General features: G+C 34.7%; 1 protein-coding gene across 1 annotated transcript in view; it reads left to right on the top strand.

The window, feature by feature from the left end:
- LOC118269840 (suppressor of lurcher protein 1) overlaps positions 1-22,321 on the top strand; it is a 436,792-nt gene that overhangs the window by 233,419 nt on the left and 181,052 nt on the right. Inside the window, exon 5 of the mRNA XM_050706782.1 lies at positions 12,708-12,934. Coding sequence (XP_050562739.1) covers positions 12,708-12,934 — 227 coding nt within the window. The remainder of the gene's footprint in view (positions 1-12,707; positions 12,935-22,321) is intronic.

The raw sequence follows: 22,321 nt of genomic DNA, 5'->3' as shown, positions 1-22,321 counted from the left end.
ATTTTAGACTTTACGGAGCAAACGATGTTTATTGCTGCAACATACGTTTATAAAACACTTAAATAACACAAATATGGTTATGGTACGACTATTGTCCTATATCAACACATCTTATCGATACTATCTTTTGGTGTAAACGTAAACGAGCAGGAGCAGATGGAACCCCTGATGCAGCCGCTAAGCAATCGCCGCTGCCGATAGACACCCGTGACACCAGAGGCGCTACAAGTGCGTTGCCGGCCTTTCGGAGATTACAAATTTAAGGTTTGTTGGAGAATCGGGGATAGGAAGGGGGCCTAATTGGGCCTCCGATAACCTCACTCATACAACTCACACAACGCAAGCGTTGTTTCACGTAAGTTTTATATGAGACTGTGGTATTACTCCAGTTGAACCGAAGCATGGCTCTCCCTCATATAATCTTTAAACAGAAACGTATTTATAAAAAACATACCTAGAATTTTACACATTACACTAGGCATTCACTCAAAGTTTTCATTAAATTAAAGCCGTTAAGCCAAACAGGACAAAACGGGGAGGCGAATATTGTGACAGTAAAAAGTATCGCAGTTGGCAGTGAAAATTGAAAACAGAACAACTGACAACCGTTTCGTAACTGCACGCAAACATTTTAACGATGTAAGTTTTAAAAAAATTAAGGAGAAATATAGTGAGTTTACATGTCATATGCAAAATATCCATAATAATGTTAATATTATGTGCGGGTGTGGGTGCGAGTGCGGGTGTGGACATAGGTCCACACCTGCACCTATACCCATACGTATAGGTTTCCCTGGGTTATGAAACCTGTACCCACGTGTACGGTTACGGGTAGGGGGAAATGCTGCCAGAAGTCATTATTCCACGCGGACGAAGTGGCGGGCTAAAACTATAAATAATAAATGATGATGAGATAAAATGGATGGCAGCAACTTTTACATGTTTAACGAATACACTCTTCTATATCAACTAATAATACAAATCCAATTTATCAATATAATATTAAATAATGCGACAAGGCAAAAATATCAGTTATTTCGTAACCACAATTCGCCTTTAGGGCAAAGAAATTCTAGACAAAACAGCATTCAAGTACAGGCTGAACTTTTTATATAGACTAGAAGTTTTGATATTGCCTTTTTTATGACGGTAATTTCTTACATCTGTGTAATAAGAGTAATAAGAGAAAAACTTTATTGATAACGTCTTCATTTGAGCTGTTATAACATAAATCTTTGGAAACACTGCTCTTCTTTCTTCCTTCTCAAACTTTGTCAAACAACCAGTGTTATATTTTTCGTAATTGACTAGCCTTTGTCAGCAGCTTTGCCCACGTGTCCATGAGATAAAAAGTCCTATTATCCAAGTCAGTTCATATCCTGTCTGTATTCATCATATTCATCAAAATCCGTTCAGTAGTTTCAGCATATTTAACGAACAAACAAACTTTCACATTATTAATATTAAGTGTGATTAGCAGTTTATTCCCAAAGGGCAGAGGTACACATTATGGCACGTAATAACACTGTACAATATACAAACATTTTTCACAATTTATGTTGTAAGTCCCATGTGGTGTTCCTACATAGTATCCACCAATATGTGGTGATCCTATATATACACATAATATTATATAGAATACGAAATGTCTCCTCAGATACAAACTGCTTCACTGTATGCAACTAGAATCCTGGCTTCGGTTCGCAAGACAAACACCGTTTATCAGGCGTTGATAGCAAACTTGGTTTACAAATCTCTTGTGTTCACGATATGTACCAGTTTCTATTTCGTTGTCAGTACCAGATTTCCCAGTTGCATCGTTTGTCCCCAGTTTAAAGAAGCAAATACGTATTCCCGTAACGCAAAGACGACACTAAAAGTATTCTTTTGTAAATCTTTTTATGTCCGTACATTGAAAATTGTTGCTCTTGAATTTATTCTACTTATCATAGCTGTTTCTTTATGATTTCAGATTTAGTTTGGATTGGACATTTTGTTCTTTACTGCTATTACGTGAGACGAATATTGGATATATCTAAATCCGTAGAGGAGATCAACAATATTTGTAACATAAATTTCAAATGCAATATTTGAACATCAGTTTGATCTCCGATAGATATACCTATGTTCATATGCTTCACGAATAAGTTCCTCGCCAAACGTGTTCTCAAATTTTATTATAACTGAATATCACCTTCGGAAGATCGATCACGATCGCTTTTGTTTTTTTTTTTTTTTGAGGGAAGAAAATTATCAATTACTTCACCCGCCTTGAATGAGGCGAGAGGGAGTGTCAGACTCTTACTGACTATAAACCACACCGTTCCTTCTCTTGCTTTGAGCCGGAGCCCCGGTATTGGCCCCGGATCGATGATCACTTTACCTATCCACCAAGGTAGAAAGACAATTAGCGGGTTTACCGGGGCTCCGGTTCGTAAAGCAGGAGAAGGAACGGGGTGGTTTTTAGTCAGTAAGAGTCTGACACTCCCTCTCGCCTCGCCCAAGGCGGGAGAAGTCATTGGATGATTTTCCCCCTCAAAAAAAAAAGGTACAAAGACAATACAAATGGTCAATTATCAATAGAACTCCTGCAGCAAACACCGTAACAGAGATTGATTCATCATACTGGCCAAATAACATCTAAATATAAAATAACACTATTATGGTAACCGACACACTGTCTCAATTTCATGAAACAACGTTGAGATTAGTTCATGAAATACTAACCAGTTCTGCTTTGCATAATTTATGCAGTGGTTATGCCATTATGGAATAACATGAAGTCGAATTCCCTGTTGGTATGTTTGTCATAATGATTTGGAAGCGACCAGTATAACATAATAGTCAGTATGAGTGCTGTTATTTAATAAATTGATGATAATGAATTGGATATGGCTTTATGATCGAAATAGAAGGCAAGAAACTTTCAGGCACGGTGAAATTAATTTTTGTTTTCAAGTTTATACGTCTTCGTAGCCATGTAATTATGAGTCACAATTGTAGTCCCATCGAAAATTATGTTTTTTTTTGTTTTGAGAGGGATCACTGGTAGTTTAGCTTGCTAAGGCTTTTAACTACCAACCGGACTAATCCTACGGTGGCCACAATCAAAAAGTTAAAGCCACCAGGGCCACAAATTATACGTATTTGTGAATTACTTTTATTCTTAAGATACCTATCAAGAATACCATTCATATTCTCGTGGACTTAATAAAATATTTATGAGTAATATTTCTGTCTCTTTCATTTCCTCTTAACGTCTTTAGCGAATCTCTTTGGCGACGTTCAAGAGAGGATAACCTGCATCATTTAATACCTCGCCCCCGTCTAAATTATTATTTCAATAACATGCCTAATGGTAGAGTTTTATAATTCTGCTATTTATGTTCTTTTTATAATTATGATAGCTTGCAATGGTGTCTTTGCAATCTATTTTATTAATATAGTATTCTTAAAATCTTTTCCTCATGAAAAACAATAAATTATGTGTATTTTTCTAGATTAATAACGAAAGAAAATAGCTACATTATAAAATTAAATCGATCCTACACATCTCAATTACTAACACTATTATGTCCTGTTCAATTTTCACTTTTGTTCAACAAAACACAATAGTCTTCTACTTTGCCTTAGCACCGAAATACCCGATCTTATTCTGGATATAATGCAAACTATGAACAGTTCTGTGGGACGATACATTAATATGCATCGAGTGCAAACTATCGTCGACCGCGATCGCAGCAGACTGCAAACACGAATATAGCCACTATTCGCCTTTCATTTGCTCACGTTCGACAATTGGTGACCGATTTTTTGTAGGAAAACAATGAAATACAATAAGTCAAGCATGAAGTTGGTGAAAAAATCGGTTCGGTTTATATAGAGCTACAAAAAAATTGAACTGCCTCGTTGGTCGAGTGGTCGCAAGTGCGACTGCCGGGCAAGGGATCTCGTTTCGATTCCGATAGTTGTAGTAGAATATCTCAGTAGTCATTTTTTTTGAGCTTTTCGAACATCATCCATTACTTCTACCGCCTTGGGCAGGCGAGAGTCAGACTCTTACTGACAAAAAACCACCCCGTTACTTCTCCTGCTTTTCGAGCAATAGCCCCTGTAAACCCGTTAGGTAGTCCGCAGCTCCGGACACGGAGTCCGGAATAGTGCCCAGTGTGATAATAGGTTCACTCCCTATTACATGGGACCTATAACACAAATGGTGTACATTGTACAGCGGTATTACGTGCCGTAATGTGCATCTCTGCCTACCTCTTCGGGGATAAAAGGCGTGACGTTGCAAAAAAAAAATTGAAGTGAGAAGTCAGCCTAATAGACAAACATTGTAGTTACTGTACCTTTGTTTGGTACTGAATTATTTTGTACCAAGTTTGGGATTGAGGAAGCGTAGTGTCGGCCACTTATCTTCGCGCTAAGACAAGTGACGGAAATGACTGACCCAAGCTAGGACTGGTGATAGCTTTCTTGTGTAAGTACTGGTTGGAATTTCAGCAATATGTTTTTCGTGAGGTAAAGGTACATTGATTTATAGTGTGATGTTTTTATTGTTATTTTATCAAGTAACTGTTTGAGTTTTGGGCCACAAAGGACTTTGATATCGTACATCATGTCTTTCGATTCTTTTTTATTTAATAGCGAAAAATATTTTTGTTGGCTTACAAATAAAATATTTATATCTAGGTTAACTAAAAATTATGTAAATATACTGCTGCGTCTGCGTACGTTGTTCATGATGAAGACTTCCTCTGTGTCTGGAAACTAGTAGAAATTTTCTCAGCACTTGAATTGAAACACGTGAACTCTTTTATATCCCCGAAGGAAAGGTGCACGTTACGAAAAATTGTATGTAAGAAATAAGTACCTAGAGCTATTTGTGATTGAAAACTTATATATGTACTTGCATCTCACTCTTGCAGCAGCTCAGTTGTATAAACTGTAAATATTTACATACAGTTTCCAGTTTAGCAAAAGATATATGAAACATAAAAATATTTTTTTGAAACCCAACGTTGTGAATTTTTGAAATTCAAATATATTTTTTCGACAGGAGTTTAATTTCACTTTTTTATGCTGTTACCCGCTACAGGAGAATTGAATAAAAGTCATATGTGAATGTTCTGATTCAAACCCATTCGTGTTTTGGTAAAATCTAAAAATCAAATGTACCACCCTTGTATGTGTTCGGTACGGTACCGTTTTGATTTTTTCGACCGTGGGACCGACTACATTTTTTTTTCTAATGCAGTATGCATTTCAAACATGGCTTAATTATTCTGAAGCTCAGTCTTTTATTTTGCAAAACAAATATTTTTGAATATTTTTATTTTAGTTTTGGTTGGATTTATCAATTTACCTATAACTAAATATGTTTATCACCTAATAATTGCTACACTGACTGTCTCTCAGCTGATAATGATTCGTCTATAACTTGAAACTAAGCGAGTAATCTGAATAGCTTCACCAGTAGTTAGTTCGTGACGTACGGCTTATGTGCTTGCATACAATAATATTTATATAATAAAAATAATTACGTAATTATTTTAATGTATCACACGATAATTAAAAAACAAAAATCAGAAAAAATACCATTTTTACAATTTAATACCAATATTTAGGATTCAAAGTATCAAGCATTTCAGAACTATACAAGTCTAGTCTGGATTAGTAACTAGTAAGTAACAGTTCTTATTAATATGCAACAGCTGACGACATCGGACTACAGATCCAATAATAAGAAACTAATAAAGACTTGCAACTCTGATATTCAATTATGAACTCAAAGTTTCAATTAAAATTGGAATTTATTGATATTTTTATTTATAGAGATTAATCGTGATGGCGGTTCTATCCATGTGGCGTCAGTTGTTACAAAATGGTTAATTATTATGCTATCGGCTTAATCACGTAATTGTTTGACGAGGAACGCGACTAGTTTCAAACCATGCTAGAGGCCCATATTCATGAGCAGCGTTCCGGCGCTGCTGGCGGTCTCTGGCGCAAATGCCAATCAGAGCTCCAAATGCGCTTTCGTTTCGATCTCGTTCAACATAAAGTAAACTCGTAAGGGTACAAATATGTAAGTCAATAAATCACAATAAATAATTATGAGCTTATTATTTTTGAACTAAATTTTCGAATGCCGCTGTCAATCTCATTAGGTACGACATACGTTTCCACCATCAAGAAAGTGTTAGGTTCGTCACTCGTACTGATATATAAGTATAATATTTTCTGGAATATTCCAGGCGTTTGATCTGCTCTCGAGTGGATACGAAGATCTAAAATAGAAGTGACATTTATCTGCCGAATTATCGTATACTAATTCGAGTAGGATGTGATTTTTAGGATGGTTACCGTATCAAAGAGATCTCTCTCGTATTTTTTGTAAATGTTAAAATACATGTTTTTTTTTTGTAGCTACCTTCTTATGTTACTCGTATTTTTAAGACGTGTATCGTCACGCTATTTTATTCGGCACATTACGGCACATAATGCCACTGTGTACACCCACTTTTCACCAATCTGTTAATCAGTCCCATGTAATAGTATTAGTAGTAAAAGTAATAGGGGTATTTTAAGATTTATCTAGAAATCTGATCTACAGAAGAAATAAGACCACAAGCTAAAATAGAATTTTAGATATGACCAACTAAGGATATGGAAGAGTTTAAGGGCTGTTTCATAAATAAAAGAGTTTATTTTATCATAGTATGGATATCAAGTATTGTTAGAATTGCCAGCTATATTTTTAAACTACCATGTCCATATTAAAAATATACCTTCTACCTTACCCAATAAGATCACATATCACTTAAAAATTCACAACAAAACCTATCAAGTATTCAGGATTAAACACTACAATGAAGTATCGAATAATGATAATTCCGTTCCAATTGGCAATCGATATTCAACATTTGAGCATGCCGTTTGAAATTTCACATCGGTCGCTGTACTGAAAAGGAATTGTAAATTTCGTATTATGGAAATGCCCATGTGCTAGCATTAAATTAAACGGGACTAGGGTTACATGGAGCAAAAAGTGGCGCCATGTTCAAACTGACTTATAAAGTGTGTCGTCAAAATTGTTTTTCGACGGTCTACGCTCGGTTTTTGGTGAATGATTTATGATTGAGAGATTCGTATTGTTTTTGTTCGAGTGTTTTGGAAAAAGGATCATGATTTTCGACGTTATTTTATATTGTTGATTGATGAAAAGATTTTGAGGAGGATAATCATCCGATGATTACCTCTTAAGTGTCAGACTCTTACGGACTAAAAAACACCTCGTTCCTACTCCTGCTTTTCGAACCGGAGCTCCGATAACTCGGTAGGCAGTTTGTAAATGGTGTTAAGGTTATTATTGAGGTTGTTTAAAGATTCATTTTTAAATGTCACTTTATTAGATTAATCTACATATATTTTGTTACTTACACACCAAATAACTTGGCTGACTGTTAGCAAACTATAAACACCTTCTCCCTGAATTATTCTATTACCTTGTACATATATTCACCTACAAAACGTATAGGTATGTAGACTAAACAGACTTGTACGATTATTTCTCACACTGTCACCTTCAGTTAGATCGATCACAGTAAGGGTATCCCACTCCAGGGATACAGCGGTAAGACAAATCTTTCCCTGAGCTCTTACGGAAAGTTTTCTCGGTTTTGCTAGAGCGCATATGTTTGTCTCAACCATTGTATCGTCCATTTGTTCTAAAAAGTGTTTGTAGTATAAAAGTTGTTGACTTAACACCTAATACAAACACTTAGGTATTTAGATTATAATTAAAAAATGCTTATTAAGATTGGTCTGTAAGTGAAGGCACATATGGCACTTATAACTACACAAAATCTTGACCCACCTCAACATGTTTGTCCAATCATATTCACACAAGAAAAGACAACGTTGTCGCCTTTATGAAACACATTACGTGCACAGCATGTTTTGAATATACCAAAATAATTTCAATAAAAATAACATTATACTGCCATTCAACCCAGCATTGGCCCATATTCCAGCCATTTAATTTCAACAAACAAGGTAATAGCTGTGTGGACCATTAAAATTCTGGCAATGCCGTAAAAACACGAGCTAACATGTGTATTGTGATGAAAATCGAGGTGGTCAAGCGATGGTGCACTCGGTCACCAGATTTGCAATTCACAATGCGTCCTGTTGGCAAACAGCCGGTCGGGTGACGAGTAGTGTTTGTAATCGAAGGCTTAACATGTTGTTCGGTGCAACGATTAGTGTTGACGACGCTAGTTTCCGATACATTGGCATTGGTCAGTCGAATTGTCGAAATCATACGTAAAGTTGGGCAGTTTTTGGTCATGCTGTTTATGGGCTTAGTAGTTTTTGAGATACAAGATATAATGACTTTAGTTTTGTATCACATGTTTGATTTCAATATCGTAGTACACGTATCAATATTCAATTAAAGCATTAATTAATGTTATTTTCGAGACATCCCTCTTATTATATTATCACCCCTTATGACTTATGCTACAGAAATTCATACCCAAAACCGAATGAAACTACACTGCTATACTACTATAATAATATACATTACACGCATCACACATCAACAGCCTATAAGCGGGTACAGCTGACCAAAGGCCTCTTCTCGCAGGGAGAAAGTTTGAACATGTATCACCACGCTTGCTCAATACTGGTTGGCGATACTTTACATCTCTCTTAAATGTACTCGTATATAGAAAGTTTTATACTGATGACATTAAAGTACTACTATAAAAATTAAAAATATTTAACTAATTAAGTGACAGTTGGTATCAACACAACTTTGTAACTTTACAAGCAGAAAACAAAGTTGGCAAGTGGAAACTTCACATATACTCGTATGAATTAATTTCCTCTGAAGCAACTTATGAAACGTTGCAAGTTCATTATAAACTGTTATGTACTAAATAACATGAATAACATAACATCATACCCCTTTAATTTGATGGAAGAAGTAGTTCCCAGTGATTAAATGCAATAATCATATTGTTGTGGGTGCTAATATTCATTAGCCACATATCACACCATTCGGTGTCAAGTATCTGACCGTATTTATAGTATTCCAAAATACATTAGCATCAAATTAACCACAAAGCACACACTGGGTAAAGGTAGGTAATATATTTATCTTTCAAATCGAACCTTTAATATTCACAACGTTTATATTCGTATTATCACTTGAAAAATCGTATTAAATTGATTTTAATTTTTTTTTTTTTACTTTCATTGTTCATTGTTTTTGTCTCGTTGCCAACTCTTTATGAATCAAAAGTATAAATTACGACTAAAACTAACCTGTTTTCACCATCCCAACCCTTCCTTTGCATCCGACTGGTATTGACAAGTTGATGATATATTAAGGTCCAATGACAAGTGAATGATAGACTTGTCGATATAATTAATAGGAGCTGTGTATCGATTCGACTGAAGAATTAATTGATGTAGTGTATCAGAGTGCTTAATGACTTTATTTATTGATGGTGACCATATTTTGGCGCGGTAGGAATGTTTAAATTTTAATAGGTGTTATAATTATTAAAAGTTCATTTCTGATTCTGATCAATTTTGATCACACAACGTGTAAGAAAAGAGCGTATCTATGCCTTTTTTTAAATGAAGCAACCCACGCACGCGACGGTGTTGCACGCGGCACTGTTCGCTTACCATCAGGTGACCAGTCTGCTTTGCGTCTGCCCCCTATTCCAAAGTAAATAAATATTTAACCATTTCTGATTATAATTTGTATAACGACTTGTTCAAACTAGCAAACGATAAAAACAAAAGAAACTTTTAAAAACCCCGCTTTTAAAACTGCGGAAAGAAAGAAGAAAGAGGAAAATTATCGACTTCCAAAAAACATTTATCTATTCTTCCTTCCCTCCTCCGTACAGGAAAAAAAAACTTTTTTCCCAAAAAAAACTTCTCATATCGCATTAACTCCGCGCCCCAACTGAAAGCATTACGGATAGTCACACGTTCACAAATAAACTAGGAAACAAAAACAAAAAAAAAGAAATATCTCACTTCAAAAAACGGCAAAGAACTTGTCATTTCAGTCCGATTGAGTTAGGTTGGGGTGGCCCAAAAAATGTCAACTCCAATACTGCTAAAGACGCAACGATAGCACATTTACCAGGTAGAATCCGCTTTATTTTTAGCTCAGAATCGATTCAACGTTAATATTTTATTTGTTTTACGGCGAACAGATAATTGTGTAATTTGAGGAAATTGTACCCATAATTTCAAAGGCGTACGTTTCTGATTAGATTGACATGGGTCTATATTTGTGCTTTAAAATTTCACAGAAATCCATATTCGTTATACTTTCTGATTGTTCCTGACGGGCTAGGGATTAAATATGGACTTTCATTTCCGAAATAAGTCAGAGTGCCCTTGATTAATGGAAAAATAAAAATGGAATATCGTTATTAAAGATTGACCTTTTTTAAAAGACAATAAATACTTAATAAGTATTTTTCCAAAACTTGAGTTCTGGTTCAAAGCAGAAGAAGGAACGGGGTGGATTTTAGTCAGTAAGATTCTGACACTCCCTCTCGCCTTGCCCAAGGTTGGAGAAATCATTGTACGATTCTCCCCCCCCCTCCCAAAACATCCAAAACGAACGATTTTCATATAATGTCTCTTTCATGCCTCGAGAACTTTGCAGAGCGATAAACAATTCACGCAAATAAAAAAGAATCTTACTCTTCTGTAAATTCCTTATCATCAATCAGCCTTTCCATTTAACATTTCAATTCAAAGATCACGAAAAATTCAAGCCAAACGGAACGGAATAACTATGCATAACGATTTAAAATTCAAAGTAACGGATATACTATAAACGGTGCCGATTGAACGTGCCAACCTTATTAAGCTGAATGCATAAATGCACGCGCCATTTTAAATTCAACATTCAACTATGAATTATTAATGTTAATGAGAATTAAATATCAGAATGAACGTAGTGTCGGTTTACGCGTTGTAAAATGTAGTAGGGATGATTTTTTATGAGTGATAGCAGTGTATTATTATGATTTTGTTTATCGTTCTAATTTCAGAACTGCCATTTGGCAGTGACATTCAACTTAGGGAAGTTTCCTAGGTGCTTTTAGACATTTTTTTATTTGTAATATGTATATGTTAATTCTAATTATGAATTAGAATCAACACGTTATCTAAATTTGTTATGTCTATACAATCTCAGTAACCGTGTCAACACAACGGGCTCAACTACGCCGCCTTCACGACACGACTATTGACTTAAGGATATTATGTCGTTGTCATCATTACTTACAACTACAGCCAATTCAATATATGGCAATGTATCTTACTCAGAAACAATAGCAATCCTCCACATATTTCATGGATCGACGTTTGGTCACTATCTCGCCTGGTGGTGAGCGATGATGCGGCCTACGATTGAACACGTCTGCCCATAAGCAATCTATTCACTGAGGTCTTGAAGATTCCCAGAATATATCAGGAAACACAGAACTCCTGCAAAGAATTAAACTTCTTAGCAGTTCACATAAGGATATTTAAATAAGTTATTATAATATTTGCTACAGATTAAATCTGTAAATTTTATACAACACAAAATGTAACCAGTTCTCGTTTAGTATTTTATTTGTGTTAGTGGACATGCATACACAATAATTTCTGTGGAAGATTTAAATGTCAGCCAGAAAATACCAGTTTGTGTAGACTGTACATAAAATATGTGCTCCCGACAAAAAGTAGTAAATCTATGACACGAGCGTTGTCTTTATTTTGTGACAAAATTGCTGTGGCGTCAAAGACAATAGTTTTCCTTTGGTATCCATTTTTATTATCATACCAGCTAGCCGTGCCGCTTTTGTTTGGCACGGGTGCAATTTGAAAGAGTACGTAGAGGATATAAAATGATTCAGACTAAGAAAGAACATGTTAGGATATTATACCTACATAGGATATAAGACGTTTAAAATATGATAGCAATTCGTTGATCAGATACCAGTTAAAACAGCTGATAAAAATTATGGAAATCAACACTAAGTTAATTACTTTTGTTCTGAAAACAATTGCTAAGGACTAGATTAAGTAAACATTAAATAATTTGAAGTACGGCGGATGAACACCTAATCGTTCCATAAATAAGTACAAACTATTTTAAGAACCAAAAAATATATGTCATAAGGAGCCCACAAAAGCCCTACAAAATCTCCAATGTTATCTTTTTCTTAGAAAATCCTGTACACAACACAGTCACATAATTTTCCCGATAAAACTAGATGACATCTTAATAAAGGCTTGTCTTTATAAAATGGAGTGCTATTAAACTGGTCGGGAAACATTTATTTCATAAAATTGAGAAGCTTAAACTTCACAGCACTTAACGATCTTCAGCCGATAGTATTGGTTGTTCCTTTAAAATATTGCTACCATATAACGTAGTGGTTTTCATTTTTACCAAGCTCGTGGGTGGTATCATTTTTTTTTATATATTAAAACGCAGCACTTCGGCACGCTACGCAAAGATTTCAGTAGAAAAATCTGTCAGTAAAAATACTTCTGTAATCGTAAACTGAATTACAAAGCCCAATCAGCTGAGTATTCTCTTTCCAGAATGACCAAAAAATATTTTATTTTTATTAAAATTCAATAAATATCATTTATTTTTGTTACAGCTGTACTAGAGGAGACTACTTGAAGGTGTACTGGGAGGTCCAAGGCCCAGGGCCTCCTGGAGCCATCAACGAGAGGTCAGCCTGGGCTAGGGAGCTCTGTGGCAGCAGAGCTGATGCCCCACCAGCCCTCTACTCTCCAGGACCCTCGCTTGTCCTAGAGTTCCATACTGGAGCGAAGCAGAACAATGCTACGGGTTTTGTTGGGACCTACAGCTTTATTGATAGACGTGAGTACTAATAAATTTGTAAACATGTTTTTCTATTAAATAAATTTTCAGGTAGATTTCAGTGGTGAAATGGTGAAATTGCAAGGTTTTCTTTATGAAATAAAATCTGCGCAAGAGTCGTCACAATTTTAATCCATGTATCATTCAAGAAGATCTTCAATTGAATATCTTGATCAAGTAAGATGTACTTCATGTACAAGGGCTTAGCTTAACGCCATAGGCATTCTAACTAGGCAACCTTTAGTTGATGCAGCGAAAACGTGGTCACTGCAAAAAACTTTATTTAACAAAAAACAATTTATCCAACAAAAGTTATTCAACAACAATATAAACTTAATAATTCATTTCATGAATTAAATAAACGCACTTACATACGCCGCGCTGTGAATAAACACGGAACCCGCATGTTACTCAAAGATTTATTTTGGAAACGCGAATTCGTACAGATGCGAAATTAATGAAGACTATAATTAATATACGCTTATTAAAACGGGTTAATGAGGGTAACTGCTACTCATATCTCGTAGGTGTGCGAGATTAATTTCGTTAGTGCATTGCATAATTTGTTTGCGCACTGGACTTAAAATTCAGACGTCCACAATGCACGGGTAATTTATGAAATATGTAGCTACAGTAATGTTGTGGAGTTGTGAATTTTGCAAACATATTACTGTGATGCGTTTTGAAAATGCTGTACAAGTGACAGTTGAACTCGTTTATATAAATGGTTCTAGAGTGATTTTGTTTCATCACCATCTTTTTATCTTTTCAGTGCATTTTTATTGCAGCCATGGTCGTCCCACTGCAGGGCAAAGACCTCCATACTCTCCTTCCACTTGTCTCTTCGTAGAGCATTCTGTGGCCAATACTTTTCATAGGCATCGAGTTCATCCCGCCATCTCCTTGTGGGTCTGCCGCGACGTCCATTAACGTTGAGTAAGCTCCACTCAGTGCATAATAAATAATAATTCTACATAACTTATTTCCCAATTCCTCTACGAATTTATAGTAGAGATATTTTAAGTCAATTAGTAAAAATAAACTTCCACTAGGCAAAATAAAACTGTTAACACAATCAACATTTTAAATCCAATTTTAAAATCCAACAACTACATACTCCAAATTCGATTAATTAGTATTTCCACCTATCAAAGCTCAAGTTATGCGTACACCAATATGCGCTATTTTAGTTACCCTTTGTCAAGTACCAAAATGCACTAAGCGGATATATTGATCAAAGCCAGTAGAGTTTGGTATTAAAATCCAATATTTATGCAAAGTGCCTGAATAATTCGCGAAGCATTTTTGTTTTGGAGCCCGAAAATTGATGCGTGGTAGATCCCTAGAGAGAAGGCACGTTTTTATGGTAGTTGCGGAACGTATTACGATTTGAATTTTGGTTTTGTTTATTTTTTATAATACGGGGTCAAGCAAATGTTTGTGTAGAGGGTCTCAAATTGATAATAGTAGTTCCTTCTTTACTGAGGCCTAAAAAAGTCTTTTGGAATGTATTTTGTGTAGGTGTCAAATTAATTCATCTTTATTTTTTATGGTATAAGGTGCTAAATGAGCAGACGAAATATGGATACTATCTTTAATTATGGTATAAGCCGGTAAACTATTAGACGGATCACGTGATGGTAACCAATCACTGCCCCATGGACACCCGAAACACCAGAGGCGTTACAAGTGCGTTGTCGGCCTTTTGGGGGTTAGGAATTTAAGGGTAGTTAGGGAATCGGGGATTGGGAAGATTGGGAAGGGGATAAATGAGAGGCTCATTTCACTTATAGAATTATACTTCATTTTCTTAAAAGATTTAAGAATAACAAACCAACGAATCTCAGGTAAAACCTTATCTAAAAATCTGAATAATAAATTCATGAATAACAACACATCAAATCCAGCCAATTTACTTCAAACGTTCGTACTCTCTAATTTGTAATTTCTATAATCTGTTGTACAAACTTGAGAGCTACTGAACCGATTTTAACACGGTGTTCACAGTTGAAAGCTTATATTTGAGAGAGGTACTGATGTGTGAAATTTTACCCTTTGTCCTTGAGGTGGCGAGGACTGAGCAAACGTTTCACCTACGTATAAATATAAATACTCATCTTACTGTGAATTGTGTTGTGTTATATAATTAACAAAGTTAAATAAGAGGGTTTTTTTATTACGGAGCGAAAATCATCCAATGACTTCTCTCGCCTTAGGCGAGGCGAGAGGGAGTGTCAGACTCTTACTGACTAAAAACCACCCTGTTCCTACTCCTGCTTTTCAATCCGCAACTCCCGTAAACTCGCTATGTAGTCCGCAGCTCCAAATAAGTGGGCTAGCGTGATAGTAGAAGCAAAAATCATAGGACGTCTTCGATTCCACGAAATATGTAGACAATAGTATATACTGAAAATTCACCCGCTTCTCTGAACATTCAACAATAGCAACATCAAAGCCTAGTGTTATGGACGTAAAGCTAGGCTTTCCGATATTTCTGAGAATATTCTTATAGATAAGTCCATTACTGGATTTATAGCAATGGATATCAAATCCAGCTCAGGTCAGTAACAGATGCAACCCAAAATGATAGCCAAAACCTACTGATCTCAGACACAATTAACAAAACTAATTTGTATTTGATGGGTATAACCTGAATGTCTTCAAAGCTCGAGTGACTAGGGCAGACGTGCTCCATCGTAGGCCGCATCATCACTTACCATCAGGTGAGATAGCGGCCAAACGTCGACCCATCAAACGTAAAAAAAAGTATTATAACTTTCATAATACATACTAAACTATCTATAAAGAGTATGTTTTCCGGCTTACTCACGTAACTATTCAATGAGGAACTCAACTTATAATAATAACTAGTAATAAAATTGGACATGGACCCATAAAAGTACTTCTTACACTGCCTCTAGCCACCTGTCACAGCTTAACTGACGTGATCACACCAAGCATCTTGAATTAACCTGACATTAGGTACCTATTATCAAATGCACAAGCTCCAAATTAGCATAATTATCAAATAGGGGATGTTTGCATGTTAATTTCTATGTAAATTGCCACAACTTGCGACTCTTTAACTCCTTCGTACCAAAGTCTTTCGCTTCGGTATTTGGTATATTTAGGATATGTGGTTAATTATGTTGACAATGTGTGGGGCGTCTATTGTGATATGTGAGATCTTTTAACTTTGATTATAATACCTACAGTGCGTACAAACTAATTGGTTAACAAAAGAATGAAATTTTCTTTGTTATTTGAGAAAAAAATCTAAGGTCTTACGAGTTTAATTCATTCGTGCCGGCCAATCAAAGGGCCGAACGCGCTCTCGTTTTGTTTTCCTTCAATGTAAAGCAAACTCGTACTAAGGGTACTGAACGCTTTCATAGAATTTGGGAACATTTCCACACTTTACATGAAGTGCTACTTTACAAAAACAATTATCGCCTGTTTCTCAATAAGTGGGCAAGAATATTATTTTTATTATTTAGTACATTCAAAATTAATGTTTTTTTAATTTGTAATATAGCATCAAGGTTTTAATTTTAGTAACAATATAAAATATACCTGAATCCTATACATATAACTTAAAATTCACTTCGGTTCCATTTAAATGTCTCTGTCATTTATACTCTCAATTATTTCTGTTTATTCATAAAATATTTAAGTTAGGTACTAATCAAAATATTTTATGAATTTTGACGCTATTAAGACTAATGTTAGTGATTTATAATTCACGAAATAGACTGACTTAAGACATCCAGTTATTTAGGTATCAAAATAGCTTTCTAGACAATTCTAGTTGGCTGTTTATTTATTCAAAAGCTGACAACTATTCAAAGTATAATTTTGTGAAGTTATTATAAATTATATTATATTAAAATAGCTTCGGTAACGAGATTAGAAAATGATAATGATTGATGAGTACTTTCGCGACTTTGTTTAGGTACAAATTGAATAACTATTTTAACAAGTTTGTGAAAAGACTTGATAGAAAAATAATCTTTATCTAGTTGTAATAAAAGTTTTATTGGAAAAACTTACGTTAATATGTTTTACTGTCTTAGAATTTTGATGATATTTATTTGGTAAGTAGGTACCTATCTAGGTAAATTGATTGAACTTGATGTCGAGTAAATAATATTACTTGTAAAGAGAGTTTTTGAGCAGGCAATTCGCACTTAATTTTGTTACTTAGTACATTAGCATTATAAGATTTATATTTATATTTTGTTCAAAACATAATGCTAGAATACCTAAAGTATAGCCAATTCGGTTAGTAAATGCAATTCACTTATTGGACCTTCTATTTGCTATATTTTGTATACCTACCATGCTTACATGCATATTAGTCATAAAACGTCTACTGATGAACAAAGGCCTCCCTAAATGACTGCCATACTAGTATACCATAAACCCATCACTATTGTATCACATTTAACAGCAACATTTCGCCAGAGAGAAGTTTTGCGTTTAACATTTAGCAGGCGCTACATTAAAGTTTGTATTTCCATTCGATACTTTTAAATATTCAACTCTTTACAAAATTCTTATTATCTTGAAGTTATTATCGATAGCAATTGCTGCGAATAATTCAACCTTTATTCACCGAAGAACTTTATCGAACAATAACGGTACAATTTTTCCTCCGTTTCGCGACGCAAACAATAGGCAAGAAATGCCTAAAATCCTTGCATTGTTTGAATAATAACTTGGACGTTTAAAATTTAAACGTTTTCGCTATACAAAGGGTTGAAAGGACATCGTAATGAAAACTGAAATTGTGACTATTTCTTTTTAAATATTACTCACTAGCTTCTGTCAGCGGCTATGCTCGCTTTCTCCTGCGATATAAATTCCTCCTATCATCCAAGTCTGCTCATACTCTATCTGTATACCAACTTTCATCTAAATCCGTTCAGTAGTTTCAGCGTGATTGACGGACAAACATCCAATTAAACAAACTTTCACATTTATAACATAAGTGTGATTAAATGAAGAGTAAATAAGAGCTTATAGACTTACCTATCTCATTAAACTGTAACTACTTGCTAAGATACAAGCTAAAGTATCATCTAAATTTTTCAATAACCGATATTGTAGCCCCCAAGCGAAAGTCAAGCGTGGAGGCTATGGCATTTACCCTTTTAAGAGTAAGGTTTTTACTCATCAGTAAGTGTTCCTAATAATAATTAGCAAAAACTAGTAAATAGATGAGTAATCAAAGTTATTGTGATGTTTTGAATAGAGGTAGATTAATATGACCGCAATTCAAATGAAAATTTATTTTAAAAAATATTCTTGGAAGCCGTAGCACAAACACTTCACGCTAAACTTGCGGTTATCTTTGTACCTATGTTTATCACAAAAAAAAAAATGGGAAATTCACTTTTGTACTTGTTTTGGAACACAATACAATTCTACAAAACAAGTCCATTGTCCACAATTACGCCTATTACTCAAAAAACTTTGATGAACTTAACCCCTTTAGAACAAAAATCCTTTACAACGGAACAGATTTTGAGATAGCTCTATCGTTCTCGCAAATCTTCACTTGCCTTTTGCCAGTCATTGGGTTAAATACGCCTTGATTTCTCGAGCCCTTTATCTCTGAGAGGCTCAATGTGCCCGCATCCTTACGGTCCTTCAGATCTAGCACTTTTGTTGGCACTTATTCCACAACTCTGAACTTCTTTACTTTTCAATTGGTAGCTGTTAATGAGTTAGCTTCATCTGGAACGTGGCCTGCTTTTACCATTACATTCTTAAGTGTGTCGATAAGATTGAAATTGCGTTTCGCAACTAATTTGGGAAGTTTTTTTTATCACTATCTTGGTTTTGGTTGAGAGTTTGTTCATTAGTTTTAGAGATTTTTTTTTGTTTGGGAATGAAAAACGGTTGTCATCGTTAAATATGTTTTGTTTAGTGAATTACTTAGTTAATTACAATAGTGTCCTCTATGGATTTTTTATTAAATCGTGACAACATGAACATCTTCAAGGCTTTTAGGTCATCCATGACATGGCATTTATGTATCCTAAAATAGGTAGCTATAAGAAAGAAAGACAGTTTATTTACACCGTTACAAGAAATTGTAGGCAAAACAAAAGATAAATAAGTTGCTCATCATATCATAGCTTACCACTAGGCAAGATAGTGGCCAAACGCCATCCTACTAAGTTTAGAAAATAATAATAATAATCAACACGGCGCAAAAAGGTTATAACATAGACAACTAAACCATAATATTCTTGATGTCTGCTTCTAAGATTTATAAAATTCCATTCTAACCACGAGTGCTAATAATTTTCACTATCTAACTAACTTAGAACAATATACACATCTAGTACTGAGTTGTAATAACATCATTAGGCGGTCAGCAATACGCTGCCAAGTGCTGTGGTGATAGTAACATTATCCCCGAACATTTGGTACTAACGGCTTATCGCCCTATAGACGTGTTGATAATTCTGAAGATAATTTGGTGAGAAGGAGACCCATAATAACTGACTAATATAGAATCAATAAGTAAATAAGCCTCGTTGGTCCAGTATTCAAAGTGCGACTGCCGAGCAAGGGATCACATTCTCAATTCCCAGATTAGGCAAAGTATCACACTAAATAATACTATAAGTGTGGTCTTTCAAATTTGTTTGGATGGTTGGATATTTATGTCCGTAAATCACGCTGAATCTACTGCACAGATTTTGATGAAATTTAGTATACAGCTAGGGTATGAGCTGACTTGGGTAAACGGATACTGGATGGGTATTTTATCCCGTAGCGAAGCCACTGGCAAATGCTTAATATGAAGCTCGTAGCTTATACATATAATTACATAATATTCATAACAAATCTGGTAAAAAGTCAGTTTTACATTGTATATGTGTCCATTGTATGTCTCCATACCCAACCTTGTATTAAAGGGGTTTACTTTATATTATAGATATTATATTAGGTGTTAGTCATTTCTGTTATATGTTAGATACGAGTCATTTCTGTCTATTATTTCGTGCAAAGCATTTCGTTATTACAAACTTCGTGAGGATTTTGTATTCTAGCTACTCACAAACAAAGACGTCGGTGTCTGCTAACAGTCTAGAAATACCATCCATCTATATGATAATCTAGGAAACTATTTGTATGAAAATTTCATAAGGATACAATGTGCATTTGAATGATTCCAAGTAGTCATGAAATTGGAATATTGCAAGATATCTGGTTCACAGATATTCTAGATATTCACGTCGAGCGGTTGCAAGCGCGACTTTGATAGTCGCTATGATATAATGTAATGGTCAGGAAAAATATATTAATGGATTTTAAAATCAGATCTAATTGTATTCGTTGTATAGCAAAGGACGTACCCATTCCCCTTTCGGGTGATGAAACAATGAATTTATTTTCGTCACTTTACACGTCAAAATGATTAAAAAAATCTTTTTTTGTTGTTTCTGTCTCATGACAGTTTGTTTTCTTACAATAATCCACTTCTATACATTTTTTTAACTAGATGATGATATTATGGAACTTATAGTTAATTTTCAAAAACTAACTGTCGTGTTAAAACGTTTTACATGACTTCTAACTTATATTTAAAAAAATCTATGGCTATATTATTTTCAATAAGTATGCTATGGCAATAGAATTGCACAAATAAACAAAATCCTAAACAAATATTTGCAGGCGTTAGTTGACAAATATTTTCTTTTAGTGCAGCAGTTATATTTTTTTTACTGTGTTGTGTGGTATTTGGAAGCATAACTGTTGACTTCTTGTCTTTTCTGCTTGAGAAGTTAATATTGATTGTATTTATTCTCACCATGTTATAAGTAGTCTACGACTATTTTGGTAGTTGTTTTACATTAGATGTGACATGTACACTACAAATATGTACGTGTATAGTGGACATGTGACTATATGTCATAATATACATGCATATGACACGTATGTATAGTGCATTTACATCCTTTGTGTTCCTTTAGAAAACAGAAGAGACGTGCTGTTTTGAAGTGCATGAAATTAGGTACATGCAATACATTTTTGAATTCAAACTAATAAAATTCTAACCATGTCTCTATTGTTTTTACTTGTAATACATCTAATTAAACATGCACAATGATAATAATGATTTATTATTGTGATAATTATACTTTAATAATAAATAAACAGTGCTAATTAACTACTTACGACTATTAATAATTTAATAGGCTCTAAACTAAACCAACAATATTTCAAACAAAAACAAAATAGATTAATTACATAACGACTAAGTTTGATGACAATACAAACCTAATTTAAGCTTTATTTACTTGTCATTAGGTCCAATTCTTTCTAATAAGTAATACCAATTTATTTCCAAATGACTTATTTCTTCGACCATGGAACTGTTCTATAAAGTTGCGTTCAAAAAACTGAATTTATATCTTATTACATTGAGATACGGTGCATTATTGTGTTAGGAGACTGTAAAGTTTGTTGGTCTCGAGTCAACTTAGACAAATGTTTGTTGAGGAGTTTCCGCACCTGTGTTCGCGTTATATGTCTCTGTCGTGAGATTTCTGCAAGCTACTCTGACAATGATCGAAAGTACTATGGATGTGACATGATGGCTCTTCTTGAATTATGTGAGCTTGGGACGGAACATAACTTTCTAAGGCCTGAATAACGCTTTGAGCGTATGACACGAAAATATGTAGGTCTATATAGTGGGCATGTCTATCTAGGTACTTATTTGGTACTTTAAAGTGACAATACATGATCTGAGTATGCCGTAGAAGTATCCTGTTGATGTTCTGGAGACTTATCTTGTAGATAATCTCTTTCTCTCTACCTTAAGCATGTCGACTCGTCAAACTCTTGCAATCACTATTTTTTTTACCGGGGGCTTATGTTCATCCCAATACATCAATTTTAAGATATTTCTTCGTCTTAAATCGAGATTCTTTTTTTGAAACAAAACCTAGGTCATCGGAACAGACATTATAATACTTAAAAATCCAAATACATTATTATCTCATAACTCGAAATATTCAGTTGAAATAGAATAAAATTGACTTGCGAGCGAGCAATATAAAAGTATGCAACCACTATATTCCGAAGGGAAAATCTGGTGTAAATCTGAGAAAATCCTTCGGGTAGACGGCCCAAGACGCTCAAATAGGATCAGGTCAGGCTTTGTAAGGACGGCTTATCGGCAGCTGGGCTCCATGCATATTAAAACCACCTGCAGAACCCGTAACTTGAGCCAGAGAGAATATTCTATTAGTTTGAAAAGAACCGCGACGAATGTAGCTAGGGAATTATTTTTACTTCGGTCGAGATACCTATTTGTGTTGCTTTAATATGTGTTTACCTGACAGATGTTGCCCGAACATATTA

This window comes from Spodoptera frugiperda, chromosome 30, assembly GCF_023101765.2.
Source record: "Spodoptera frugiperda isolate SF20-4 chromosome 30, AGI-APGP_CSIRO_Sfru_2.0, whole genome shotgun sequence".
Taxonomy (NCBI): Eukaryota; Metazoa; Arthropoda; class Insecta; order Lepidoptera; family Noctuidae; genus Spodoptera; species Spodoptera frugiperda.
This window is presented reverse-complemented; position numbering and strand designations above follow the sequence as displayed.